At 58.7% G+C, this 13775-nt stretch overlaps 1 protein-coding gene across 2 annotated transcripts in view; it reads left to right on the top strand.

Moving 5' to 3' along the window:
* The window catches only part of PDCD1 (programmed cell death 1), a 14350-nt gene extending 3988 nt beyond the window's left edge, over window positions 1–10362 (top strand). Inside the window, exons 2-5 of one of the 2 annotated variants that reach the window (XM_011376279.2) lie at window positions 6883–7242; window positions 7513–7671; window positions 8879–8913; window positions 9332–10362. In XM_011376279.2, the coding sequence (XP_011374581.1) occupies window positions 6883–7242; window positions 7513–7671; window positions 8879–8913; window positions 9332–9577 (800 nt within the window). In that variant the 3' untranslated portion in view covers window positions 9578–10362. Of the gene's footprint in view, window positions 1–6882; window positions 7243–7512; window positions 7672–8878; window positions 8914–9328 lie in introns of both variants that reach the window. The other variant, XM_011376278.2, reaches the window with a different exon arrangement.
* Window positions 10363–13775: the final 3413 nt, after the last annotated feature.

Below are 13775 nucleotides of genomic sequence, written 5' to 3'. Positions count from 1 at the left end.
TTCCTCAGGGATCACACGCCAGCTCTTCCAAATCCACCCCAGAGACCCCTCTCCTCTGCTTCATGGCGCAGCTGGACCACCGCCACCGCTCCACAAACTTCTGAGAGCTTCGAAGTCGATGGTTCTCTATTTCATCTCAACCCATTCTTCACCAGGCAGAGTGATCTTTTAGTGTAAACCCGACCGTGCGTCTGTATGAATCATCTAGACCTCCGTAGCAGCTTCCCATCATACTCAGATAACCCCGGGCTTATCTCGCCCAGCTGCCCTCCTGGCTGCGGGCCAGGCTCGGCCCCTCCTTTCCTTAGAGCTCTTGCTAGAGCACCGTCTGCAAGGGGCACATCTGTCCTTCCGTCCCATTTATCCTGGAATTGAATCGCCGTAAATATTTCAACTGCTGAATTTCTATATAGATGTCATTCAAGTTCAGTAATGGTTTGTTGACCGTGGGATGACCCGTGGGTTACTGAGAGCCCCCGTGTCTCTCCGTGTGTGATGGATCCCATCTGCCCCTCAAGGTCTCTGCTTCAATGCCACTTCCTCAGAGTGAGCCCCCGACCCCACCGCCTAACCAGGTCCATGCCCCTGATCGTATCTCCTGTCACTGCATCCTACTGGTTTCATTCCACACACACGCACACACACGCACACATACACACGCACACACACACGTGCACACACACACGCACACACACACATACACACGCACACGCGCGCACACGCGCACGCACACACACATACACATGCACACGCGCACACATGCACACGCGCACACGCACGCACACATACGCACGCGCACACGCACACGCACGCACACACACATACACACGCACACGCGCACACATGCGCACGCACGCACGCACGCACGCGCACACGCACGCACACTCACACTCTGCTTACTTTCCTCCCTGCTTCTCATAGATTCCAGGTGGCAGGGACCATGACCATGTTTTCACTAATGAAAACCAATTGCAAACTCAAAAACGTCAAATTTGGTTGAGTCTGGTGAATTTCTCAGCGCCCTCGGTGTGCTCACAGGAAGTGAAGTTCCAAGAGGGCAGTGGAGTGAGCCCCCAGCTCACGTCCAGGCTGCGTCCCTTCGAACCCATTATAGGGGACCCTCGTCTATGGCAGTCCCTGGAGATTCATGTGCCGACGCGACTTGTACCAGGTTATAAGCCGAAGTGACATTGATGGTTAAACTTGACCTGCTATCATTACTTCGTGGGTGGAAAAGGCAAGGAATTGGTATTATGCCAAAGATTTGGTGGGGTGGGGTGTGAGACACCCACAGGCCATTTTTCCAGCGGCTTCTTTCCTAGCTCTTCTTATTCTGGGGCTGAAACACTGAAAATTGAATCTCCCAGATTTCACAGCCAGATACCTTCGGGACCAGGCCTTCCAAAAAGAGGCACTGGCAGAACGTGGGAAAGCTGGAGGAAAAGAGAAAGTTTGCTTTTGAACAGTTTGAGTGTTTCTGACGGCAGCGGCGTGGCCGCGACTGGCCTGGTGTCCGCGGGAGCCTCTGGGGCCTGGCGGCGCCCCTCACTGTGCTCGCCCCAACGTCAGGCCTTCCGGCGGCACTGACACCGGTCCCCGTGCACAGCCGCTCTGTCTGGACCCCTGCGGTGGCCTCCACTGCCTGACCGGACACTGGCTGACACGGGGTCAGGGTGGGGAAGGCAGTTCTGTCTCCCAGCCAGATGCACGAAGGCGGAGACCTCTCTGTGTGATGTCGGCATCAAGAAGAAAACGATGAGAGAAACTCGCAGAGCAGAATGGAGTCATGTGTCAGGGACAAAACCGTGAGCGAAACCAGCGTCCGGCATGAGCCCCGATCCATCACGGTGACTCTGCAAGTCTCCCCACCGTCAGGGCCTGGCCGTCCTCGAGGCAGGCCCGCGGACACCGAGCGAGCCGACCCAGCCCGTGCCCTGTGTGCGCTTTGCCAGCGCAGCTGCGGACAGGCTCGTCCCAGCTCTTGGCTGGACTGTCCCCCAGAACCCCATGCGAGTAGAGGATCTGGAGCTGCCACTACTCGGCAGCTACTTATCCACCCTTGTCCCAGAGGCACCGGGCCGGGGAGCAAGCTCACACAGTCACGCGTACAAATAACGGTAGCGCTGAGTGACGCAAGTGCCACCACAGAGGCCTGAACTGAGGCCTACGGTGAGCACCGGAGGCGGAGGCGGCTCTGTGGGGAGCGGCCCACAGGGCTCACGGGGCCGCATGCGAGGAGCTGGGATCACACTGTCACCCTCAGGGCACTTAGAAGCCACACGAGGCTTTTAAACGAAAAAGGGATAAGAAAGTGTTTTAAAACTTGACATATATAAATATCGGAAATATTTGTTGAGGGTTGATGTTATCTGAAGAGGAAAATATTAAGCACTTCACACTATTTTTACATATCTGTCACCCCATCAGTGGGACACCCAAGACATGATAAGCAAAAAGGACGATCTCAGGAAACTGTCGTAAGAACGACACAGCCAGGTCGACGGGGACGCTGCTGAGAAGAAATACCACGGGAAGGACTGAGGAGGCAGTGCCAGGAGGGCTTGGGCATCTCTTCGAACTCTCTAGACTGGAGTAATAGTTTTAAGTTCCAGATATTACTGACTTGGAAGAACACTGGGAAACAATAATAGCTTATGGATATAAAGAAGCAGGAAATGTGATTCGACATTGCATGAGAAGCAAGTTATAGAAATATATTCAGAACTCATTTAATTCCTGCCCATGATCGGTGACAAAAGAGCGGTGGCTTAGAGATCTGGGAAGGTGACTGCCTGGGAAACTAGGTAGAATTTTCAAAGACAAATGATAAAAATGCCGGTAAGCTCAGCACGACTCTGAGCCGCATGTAAAGGAGGACTCAGTCCAGCGGAGGGTTTAAGCCTCCCAAACAACCCTGGGATAAACTGCACCTGATATAGCATTTGCCTTTGATTGGCATGATTTCGAAAAGATGGAGAAGAATCGAATGGAAAACTAAGAAAAGCAGCTTGGTATTGAGGAAACTGATTTATGAAAAATATTACAGAAACAAAATACATGTAACTTTGCCAAGAGATCTCTACGGGGTGATGACAGCCTAGGAGTATTTGGAAGGGAAAAACACCCGGTGGGGGCAGGGGTCCTTGGGCATGTTACGAAAAGCTGTAATTCTAGTTTATGGAGTGAAATTAGAAACAAGACTCAAAGTGTTCAAAGCCGCCTTCCTCGGAGTGGAGACCTGTCTTTGGAAACATGAGTGTGACCTTGGGACTTCTGAGTGCTTTCATCTGTGGTTTTACTTTTATTTTTAAAACTATAACCATCATAATGAACAGACAGGCATCTCTTCTTGAGTGTAAGTACAAGGAGCACTTGACGATTTGGTGTGCTTGGCACAGGGTCCCAGGGCTCGCTCACTGCTGGGTGGCAGAACACGAGGCACACCCGCCTCAGGCGAAGGACAACGTCCCGCGGGACCACGGCCCCCGGTGAGCAAGCCTCACTCGCGGGGGGCTCGCCTGAACGTCGAGGAGCGCAGTGCGTCACGGGCTGGGCTAACGGCACAAATGTGCCCGATTCAGGTGAGAACGGACGCCGGCCCCTCTGCCTCGAACAGAATCGAGACTGGACTTGCACTTGACACGTCACCGCCATTTCCCGAGTTTTCGTCCCCAAGGCCAAACCGAGGACCAGGCCACAAGCAGTTTCCTGCGCCCCCACACTGCATGCGGCATCCCCCACACTCAACCACCGGGAACCGCGTTCGTCTGAGAAACGAGATCAACCGTGCTGTCCCAGGAAAGCAAACCACGGGGTGACCAGGGACCCCAGGCGGGGCGCCCGCAGTTCACCTGGCGCCAGGCCCTGGGCTCTCGGATACTTGCCCCTGCGGTGCACACCGGCAGCGGCTGGGCGCCCGAGAAGCACGGATTTGCTGGTGGCCTGGCACTCAGGGTTCGCTGAGCTCCGCGTAGCAGGAGGACGGGGTCAGCTGCGGCCTGGCCCGTGGGCGCCCTGGGCACAAACGCCCCACCAAGGGGATCCGCCGAGCAGGAAGCACTGTGATGATGCCCAGGTTTAGTCCAGCCGAGCCCAGGGCAGCCACGGCTCCAGGAGCATCATCGGTCCCCTGGCCACTCGGGGCCCTGCTGTTCCTGTCCAGTCCCGTTAGGGTGTCGCCACATCTCAACAGTCCCCTGATACTTTGCCTTTCACATTCTCTTCTCCTCACCGTCTCCAGCCACTGCCTGGAGCAGTCCACGTTCCTACCAACTCACGCTTAATACACAATCACATTCTCCTCACAGGGCAAAAGAGAAACGCGTCACAGGTGGGCAAACCACTGATGGGATGGGGTGTCCTGGCAGCACACACGCCCAGGAAAGGGACAGCCACGACCCAACTCCAGGCGCGGGGCAGCGCCCAGCGGTGCAGGTCTCCTGATGTTTAAGGAGAGGTCAGGAGTCCAGACGTTTACGCAAAGTCTTGCAGATTTTAGGCGCGTTCACTAAGTCTGGGCTGTTCGGTTCTGTTTTAGAGTCTACATATAAGTATTTGTCTTTCTCTGACTTATTTCACTTAGCATAATGGCCTCAAGTTCTATCCAGATTGTCAAAAATGGCAAAATCTTCATTCTTTTTCATGGTTAATATTCCACTGTATATACATACCATCTCTTCGTTATCCAATCATCTATTGATGTATTGATGGACACCCAGGTTGTATCTTGGCTATGGTAAATAGTGCTCCAGTGAACACAGGGGTACATATATCTTTTCAAATTAGTGTTTTTGTTTTCTTCAGATAAATATCCAGAAGTGCAATTGCTGGGTCATATAGTTCTATTTTTAATTTTGGGGGGAACTGCTATACCATTTTCCATAGTGATTGCACTAATTTACAATCCCACCAACAGTGAACGAGGGGTCCCTTTTCTCCACTTGCTGTTTGTTGATTTATTGCTGATGGCCGTTCTGACAGGTATGAGGTAACATTTCACTGTGGCTTTGATTTGCATTTCCTTGATCATTAGGGATGTTGAGCATCTTCTCACATGGCTGTTGGCTGTGTGTCCTCTTGGAGAAATATCTGTTTAGGTCCTATGCCCATTTTGTAATCAAATTGTTTTGCTATTGAGCTGTCTCAGTTGCTTGTATATCTTGGATACTAACCCCTTATCGGATTTATGATTTGCAAAGTCTTCTATTCTTTTCATTTTGTTCACGGTTCCCTTTGCTGTGCAGAAGATTTTCAGTTTGATGCAGGCCCACTGGTTGCTTTTTGCTTTGTTGCCAGCCATGGCATTCTTAAAGGGTCCAGGCTAGGTGTGTAGGCAGGCACCTGCCACCCAGGTGTGTCCGATGTTTGTTTGTGGCAGATCACAGATGCGTTGATCTTTCTTGGGTACCCGTCAGGGACCCCACAACAGGGACATTCCCTCTCGGCCCTTTTCCTTTTGTGATGAGTAAGAGACCTGTGGGGGCAGCTAGACAGGGACCCAGCAGCCCAAGGTCCCACCTGGTCAAGTTCAGAAGCCATGAAAGGCACCGGGAAGAGCCGACGAAGAGACAGTGACTCAAATGGTCACAAATTAAGGTCTGGGGGAGCAGATGAGAACCCCAACTGAAGAGAAGCAGGGCCACCCCTCCACACACAAGGACAGGGTCTCCGGACCTGTCAGCAAATGTGCGCGCACGGAGGGAGGCCTGCTGGAGGGGCCTCCACGCACGGCGTCGGCCCTAAGGCGAGTTTCCTGAATCTCCCTGGCCACGGGAGGAGGGCTGCTCAGGGCCGTGGCAGGGTGGACCAGGTGGTGGCATGAGCTTGGCGAGGGCGGGGAGTGGCCGGGGTGGTGCGTGCAGACTGGGTGCTCCTGGAGGTGTTCGTGAGGTGCGGCTCTCGGCGGTGGGTGCTCTCCAGCCTGGAGCGTCTGCAACGGCTCATCGCAACCTGCGTCCACCTCGGACTGTCACTCACATGACACGTTCTTTAAGGAGACCTGGGTGCTTCCGTAATGAATGTTCGAACGAGCTGTGCATCAGCACCGTCAGGGCAGCCTGGTGTGGCTTGCTGGCGGGGTGTGGTTTGGGCACACGGTGACAATTAGGACATACTACAGCCCTCCTGGTATATGTGTCACCCTCGGGAAAGTGGGGGAGTGGCAGACACCAGGTATCCACAGGGCTGGGGGTCTTGCTTAGAGCAGAGGGCCTGGCCTACACGGGCGGCCCCGCTCCAGGCCCAGCCCCCTCCGGGCCTCCCTGATGCCTGGTCGTGCCCCCCCCGTGAGCCACACAGAGCCCTTGCACAGAGCCACACTCCGCAGGGCCCGGGGAACCCAGCCTGGGGCCTCCTGGCCCCGGCCCACGCGGTTCCCACCCTCACGTCCAGCAGGCACTCGAGGGGATCCACAGGATCAGCACATAGAGCTGCATGACCGGCCATGTGCCAGCACCGGCTGGGGGTGCCAGGGGAGGGAAATGGCTGCTGGGCCCTGGCCTCTCCAAGCCGAAGTGTCCTCAGTGCAAACAGGGGTGGGCACAGTGCAGACCCTGGGGCATAGAGCCGTGACCATGCAGTCAGCAAGGGGGGGCAGTGAAGGCAGCAGAAACGGGGTCCTGGCTCAGAGCCAGAAAGCGGCCAGGCCCAGGTCTCGACACAATCCAAGAAGGTCCCGCCTGGTGTCGCCGGCTGGAGTGAGCAGCCCATCCCTGGAGGCGTGAAGGAAAAGCTGCAGGGCCCGTGGCAGAGGCGTGGTCGAGGCGTTCCAGTGTGGGGGGGCCTTCCAGAACCTTCCTATGGCACAGCATGTGGGAGAATGGAGGGTCTCGTCTCGGTGGGCTGCCCACACGCCCCTTCCTTACCGTCTGCGATTCTCCCAAGATGCCCCCGACAGGCCGTGGAGACCCCTCACCTTCAACCCGCCGCAGCTCTCGGTGGCCGAGGGAGAGACGGCCACCTTCACCTGCAGCTTCTCCAACACGTCTGAGCACTTCGTGCTCAACTGGTACCGCCTGAGCCCCCGGAACCAGACCGACAAGCTGGCCGCCTTCCCTGAGGACGGCAGCCAGCCCCGCAGCAACCGGCGCTTCCACGTCACGCGACTGCCCAACGGGCGAGACTTCCAGATGAGCGTCCTGGCGGCCCAGCGCAATGACAGCGGCACCTACCTCTGCGGGGCCATCTCCCTGCTTCCCAGGACGCAGATCAGCGAGAGCCCCCGAGCAGAGCTCATAGTGACAGGTGCGGGCCCCTGCGGGCTGGGCAGCGCAGGGCTGGGCGGCCTGTGGGGCGCAGTGCGCAGGGCTCTGGCCCAGGCCCAGGCCGCAGACCTCGGTGACTGGCAGCACCTCAGACCCACTTGTCCTCAGGGAGGGGCAGGTGGCAGACGTTGCCAGGGATGAGGTGAGACAGGTCAGTGCAGGTCTAGCCCTGAGGCCCCTCCGAACCTGGAGAGGGCAGGGCAGGACCCCGAGTCCCAGTCCCCGAGTCTCTGTCCTTTTTCGTCCCCAGAGAGAATCCCGAAGCAGCCCACTGAGGGCCCCAGCCCCGCCCCCAGGCCCACGGGCCAGCTGCAGAGCCTGGTCATCAGCATCACGAGCATCCTGGTGGGAGTCCTGCTGCTGCTGCTGCTGACCTGGGTCCTGGCCGCCTTCCCCAGGGCCACGAGAGGTAACGCCCGGCCAGTCCCGCCAGTCTGGGCCAGGCAGAGCCGGAGGCACCGCCTTCAGCCCTGCCTACGAGCCCCTCCCCACCTTCCTTCATCCTCTTCCTCCACTGCCCTCCACAGTGATGAGCCCCCAGGGAAGCGGGGACTGGCCCTGCCAGGATCTGGGGTCCTTCAGAGACACTGGCCTTGTCCCCTCCCCCTTGCCTGCTCCTAGGAGGGGACTGCGAGGAGGGGCAGTGGGGAAAGCCATGCCAAGGTCACACAGAAACGTGAGGAGAGCCCCCCCCGAGGCTGAGCCACCTCTTCTGGCTGCATCAAGGCCTCCTCCAAACCTCAGGCTGCACCTCAGGCCACAAGACATTGTGAAAGTGCTTCTAACAGTGCTGGGCACCTGTGGTCACAGCCACAGCCCCAGGCGTGTGCTGTGACACCCACTCAGACAGTCTAGAGAAATTTTGTGGATGCCCCACCCCCACGCAAACAACTCCTCCCCCAACCAGGCAGGGGTGAGAGCTGATCTTCCTAGAGCCCCTGTCCAGGGCCAGGTCAGCCTTTCCTCAGGCTCCAGCACCAGCGGCTTCAGGTTACGCTCTTCCTGGACGGGCGCCTAGGGGGACATGAGGCCAGAGAGCAGGAGGCCTCACAGGAGCCTGGACAAGGCCCTGAGCAGGCTGGGGGAGTGGCCGGCTGACGCGCGGGGCCGGACCCCCGTGTTCGTTTCTCTGGTTCCCTCCTTGGGATGTTGCGGAGAATGTGTGGTGTGCCCTGGGCGCTGGGCGCGGACAGAGACACACGTGGCATTTCTGTGCCGTGTCAGTGGGACAGATGCTGCCCCAGCATCGCTAATTATGCACCTGCTGTATGCTTTGTGGCACCAGCCGGAGACCAAGGGTAGGTTTGGTGCCTGCAGTGGGCACCAGGCTCGGTTGGGTTTGTGACCAGAGGCTGCAGAAGCACTAGGCCTGGAAGGCAGGCCTTCCTGCTTGTGGCCGTATGCCCAGACCAGACACCTCACATCTAGCCAGGACCTTGGAGAGGAGCAGGTGCTCAGGTTGAGACATAGGGACTGGGGACAGGTAGGGACAATGCTCAGCCACCCAGGATAGAAGGCATAGAGCCCTTCCCACGCCCAGAGGGATCGCACCCCCCGCCCCTGCGAAGCCTCGTGCTGGGCCTTCTGGGCTCCTGACACCCCTGCCTTCTCTGCAGGAGTCTGTGCCTGCCGGAGCGAGGACCCACCTCTGGTGAGTTTCCTTTTCCTTCTGGAAATCGGCTGGGGGCAGGCCGGGCTAGTGCACTCCAGGGGTGAGTAACCTCAGGAGCAGCCACACTTGTCCCCAACCATGTCGCCTAATTGGAGCGTGGGTACCCCGGCCCTGGGACCGGCCATGGGGCAGAGGCCCTGCTTGGTGGTAAACGTGCTTGTGTGCACACGTATATGCTTGTGTGTGCGTCTACGTGCGTGTCTGCGTGCTCGTCCGCGTGCGTCTGCATGTGTTTGCGTGCCTGTCTGTGTGCGTGTGTGCATGTGTGTGTGCGTGTGTGCGTGAACGTCTGCGTGCGCCCGTGTTACGCACCTGCACATGCCAGCTATGTGTGCGCCTGCGTGTGCGCCGGCCACTCGGAGAGCGCTGACCCCTCCTTCCCTCTGCCCCTAAGAAGCAGGGCCCCTCCCCGGGGCCTGTGTTCTCCGTGGTGGACTACGGGGAGCTGGACTTCCAGTGGCGAGAGAAGACCCCGGAGCCCTCGGGCCCCTGTGTCCCTGAGCTGCCACCACCGACGACGGAGTACGCCACCATCGTCTTTCCCAGCTTACCGGGTTCCCCCAGCCGCAGGGCCTCAGCTGACAGCCCACAAGGGCCCCGGCCTCTGAGGCCTGAGGACGGACACTGCTCTTGGCCCCTCTGACAGCTTCCTCCCCAGCCCACACCCCCTGCCCAGAGCAGAGCCGGTGCGGAGGGGCAGACCGTGGGGAGAGGAGCAGGGACTGCGTGGAGCCGAGCCCTGTCAGGGGGACACTCCTGCACCGTGCCAGCCCCGCCTGGCTCTCTCGTTAGTGCTTGCGGGGACCTGGACGCAAGAGGGAACACTGTCTCCTCCGGGAGAGGAGAGGAGGCTGCCCGGATGCCAGGCCCAGACCTGGACGGGGCTGGCCGAAGTCTCCCTCCTGAACTGCTGCTCTGCCTTCACCCTGCCCTCCCCGGGGGTGGTGGGGGCGTTAGCGTCACCGAGACCCTGCTGCCCCCAGGGAGCCTGGTGCCTGGACGTGGGGGCGGGTCCTGCTGGAAGGCTCTGCCTTGGGGCGGCCGGTGAGGTGCTGCCACAGCAAGGAGAGCCAGCAAGTGCCCAGAGGGGGACGGGGGATGCACAGGGTAGGGAACCCCAGGCCTGCGAAGAGCTCCTGGGGGGCGGGTAGGGCAGCACCCCCAGGTGCCTCCTCCTCGGCATCTGTTCATGGTGCTATTCAAAGGGGCCTCAGGGGGATCCTGCCTGGGGTGCTGGGTGGGTGGAAGTGTGCCCTTACCCGGCACCCCCTGGCCAGGCCTGTCACTCCTCACCAGCCTCACACCAGACATTGGCTGTCCAGGGCAGTGAGGCTGGTGGGCACCTGCCGTGGGAACTCAAAAACGCACGTCCCTCATGGGCCCCACACACTTCGAGGCCCCTCCCCTTTCCACTATATTATATTAAATGATGATGAAGCTCTAAGGGAGGCCCCAGTTCTCTCCTGCCCTGCAGTTGCTGGGGGTGGTAGGTGGAGGATTCTGCCCCCCTCCCCCACCATCCTGGGAACACAGAGGCCTCTCTGTCGCCAAACTCACACCCTCTGACTTCAGGTGGCCTCTGGGCACCACCCCCTACAAGCCCTCCCGAACTTCACACCCCAGGGTCTCACTGCCCCAACCCCTCAGCCTGGCAGAGGTGCCCCCTATGTCTGCCCTGCTCCAGCTCCCATGAGCCCCCACTCACCGGGGTCCTTCTTGGACAGCGTATGGGCCCAGGGTGGGCGCCAGGCCAGGCGGGTGTGCAGGCTGCAGCAGCTACTAGTGAGTGGGTGCCAGGGTACAGCACCTGTGGGAAATGCAGTCCCTCCCCATGCAAAGGGACACAATGTGGGGTCCCTGACTTCAATGACAGACACCCCCCAACCTCCCGCTTCTCGGTGAGCCTCGTCTAGGCCCCGCCTACTGCCCCGCCCTCTGAGCTCATAGCCTGTTCACCCCCACACCTGGTTCTGTTCTGGAGCCACCGCCTCCAGGACCAGGCAAGGGTTCCAGACAAGGTCGTGCATCAGAGGGGACGCCGCTCGGGAGTCTGCAGGTGATGCGGTTTTGCCTGGAAAACCCAGTGGGTTTTGTGGGAAAACTAGTAAGCAACAAGAAATTCTAGGCAAGTGGCAGATACAAAGTCAGCATCCCGAAGTGAAGGGCTGTCATGGATTCAAACACTAACCAGTTAGCAGCAGTGGCAGAGAATGTTTCCTCTACGACGGAACAGGAAAGACCGAAGGCTGAGGCGTAAGTTTAGTGAGACGCAGACCACGGGAGGAGAGCTCAGTGTGGGGCCGCCTGACGGGAACACACGCCCGGGCCGGGGCGACTCGACACCCTCGAGACGTCAGTCCTTCCTGAGTGCATTTATAAATTTAAGAGCATCTCAGCAAAAACTCACTTATCTGAACTGTAAAGTTCACATGGAAAAATGAGCGGGGTCTAGCTAAGAACACCATGAAGAGAAAGTGAAAGACCAGCTTTATCAGATCGAAGCTCGGGCGGTTAGAGCAATGGGATGAGCTCATGGAAAGGGACGGGGAAGGGACAGACCCGACTGCAGGGCGGGTGGACTGTTTAACAAGTGGCGTGGGCCACGCAGCCGCTGGAGAGGCACTGTGGCGGCCTCCGCGTGCCGCGCACCTGCAGAAAGCCCACGCGCTGCCGGGAGCCCAGGATCCCATAAAAAGGCCCTCCAGGACACGAGGAAACGCAGAGACCCCTCCTCACACTGGCTCAGAACTGAGGTGCAGGAGAGACAAGCCCCTCAGCCGTGTCAGTCGGGGGAGCAGTCAGCACGGCAACAGCATCACACAGACAGGGACGCCGTGTGCAACTCCACACGGACCACAGCTCGAGGGACAGACATTCTAGAAGCGTAGAGAGAGCAGGTCAGAGGTGCAGTGGAAAAGTGAGCAGAGATGTGGCCAGACAGTTCACACGTGTGCACACACACACTCATGTGCACATGTATTATCCACATATTCCTTAAGCAACAAAAAGATGTTCAATTTTACTCACAGTAAGAAAAATGTAGATTACAATGGCATCTGGCAAACCCTAACGGCACTGCTGGTGGACATGCCAAACTGGAGGACCGGGTGGCACCGAGCAGTTAGCGGAGCATCTGCCCTTTGACCCATGAACTCCACTTGAAATATCTCACAGGGGTGACCAGCAAAAATGTGAACCGCACTCAGGCTGGCTGTGCTGGGGCTGCAGTCACAGGAGCCGCAGGGGCCAGTCTCAGACACTGGGGGACGTCTGCTCCTCGGGCCGATGACCGTGGGCAGCTGTGTGGGGTGTATGCAGGAAGGACCAGACAACTCACTGCCCCCAAAGGCGAGGGACCAAGCTGGGGCCCTGTCACAGAATGAGGGAACAATTTGTGCATCAAAACTACCAAAATTTAAAAAAATCCAGTTGGTTATCACATTTAGAGTATGTTAAAAGAGTATGAGTTCATACTGATAAAAAAAAAAGTGCACGCAGCAGAGGGGAGGAAGCGGTGGCCTCTTAGCGAGCCCTGGCTGGTGTGAGGCCGCCGCTGGCGGCCTGGAGATAAGAAACGAGCGGACACAGTCAGCACTTTGCGCTCGCCTTCCCGTAAGGCGCCGCTGCACCTGCCTCCACTCACTTTTTCCGTCCCCTTCTCGGCCCCAGCTGCATGTGTCATGGCCCTGGCTGGGGCGGCTCCCCACCCCCGCCCACACCCGCTACCGCAGGTCTGTCCCTGTGTGTCTGCGCAACTCCCTGAGCGCGGCTCTGGAGGCCAGGTGTGGCTGGGGCGCAGGGCTCTCCCCCAGGCCTGGGCTCCCTGAGTGAGGCCTGAGACCCCGGCTGGTGGGCCAGGGTGGGAGGCGGAGTGGCTGTGCAGCAGCCGGGGTCCACCGGGCTCTGGTTCTGTGCCCTGGAGTCTCCCACCGCCCATGGGGCTGGTGTTTGTGGCTCCTGAGCCCACTGACACGCCGTGGGCCGGGGTGTGGGCGTCCCTTAAGCTCTCGGCTCTCGCATGGGGGGCACCCTGGGCTCATGGCTCGTCAGGGGCGCATTGAGAGCCTGGGAGGGTGGGTCCCCCCTTTGTCTAAACCCCTCGAGCACTCGGCCACTTCCCCACCCTTTGGACCCCTCGCAGGAGGGGACCCAGCCCTGCTCCAGGCCCCAGGACTCTGCTCTCATTGGTACTTCGGGCAAAATGGAGCCCGCAGCAGGGGTGGGAGCTGCCCAGGCACTTGAGTGCCAGGCTGGGCACCCATTCATAGCTGTTTCGTGGTATGTTCTTATCTCAGTCTGAATTCCAGAACTAAATTATCGCATGGAATATCGACCATTGTATTATTACCTTTCAAAGGTTTGTACATCAATGGCAGCACCCACGGCGCCCTGGAGGGGTGAGGGTGGCGGCTGTGGTGTAGACACAGTGTCATTCAGCCTGGAAAAGGGAGGCCGTTCTGACACCTGCTGCCACATGAAGGAACCTCGAGAAGGTGTGATCAGTGAAATCAGCCAGACACAGAAGGACAAACACTGTGCGGCCCCCACAGGAGTCAGATTCACAGACAGAGCCGATGGTGGGAGCCCGGGGCTGGGGGGCAGGAGGCAGTGTTTGATGGGAGCAGTTTGGAAAGCTGAGTTCTGGCCTAGGAGGTCAGTTGCTGAGCTGCAGGGACTGGTCAGGACACCCGCCTGACCCCTACACCAGGTGCAGCAGCGGAATGGCTCCTGTGGGCTTGTGGTCCTGGCAGCCACCAACCCCGCAGATGTACAGAAGGGGCCAGGCCGCGGAGAGGCCCCCGCGTCTGCAAGTGTCCTCTGGAGGAACCTGTGTGTGGAGA

The sequence above is a fragment of the Pteropus vampyrus genome, unplaced genomic scaffold, assembly GCF_000151845.1.
Source record: "Pteropus vampyrus isolate Shadow unplaced genomic scaffold, Pvam_2.0 Scaffold291, whole genome shotgun sequence".
NCBI classification, from domain to species: domain Eukaryota; kingdom Metazoa; phylum Chordata; class Mammalia; order Chiroptera; family Pteropodidae; genus Pteropus; species Pteropus vampyrus.
This window is presented reverse-complemented; position numbering and strand designations above follow the sequence as displayed.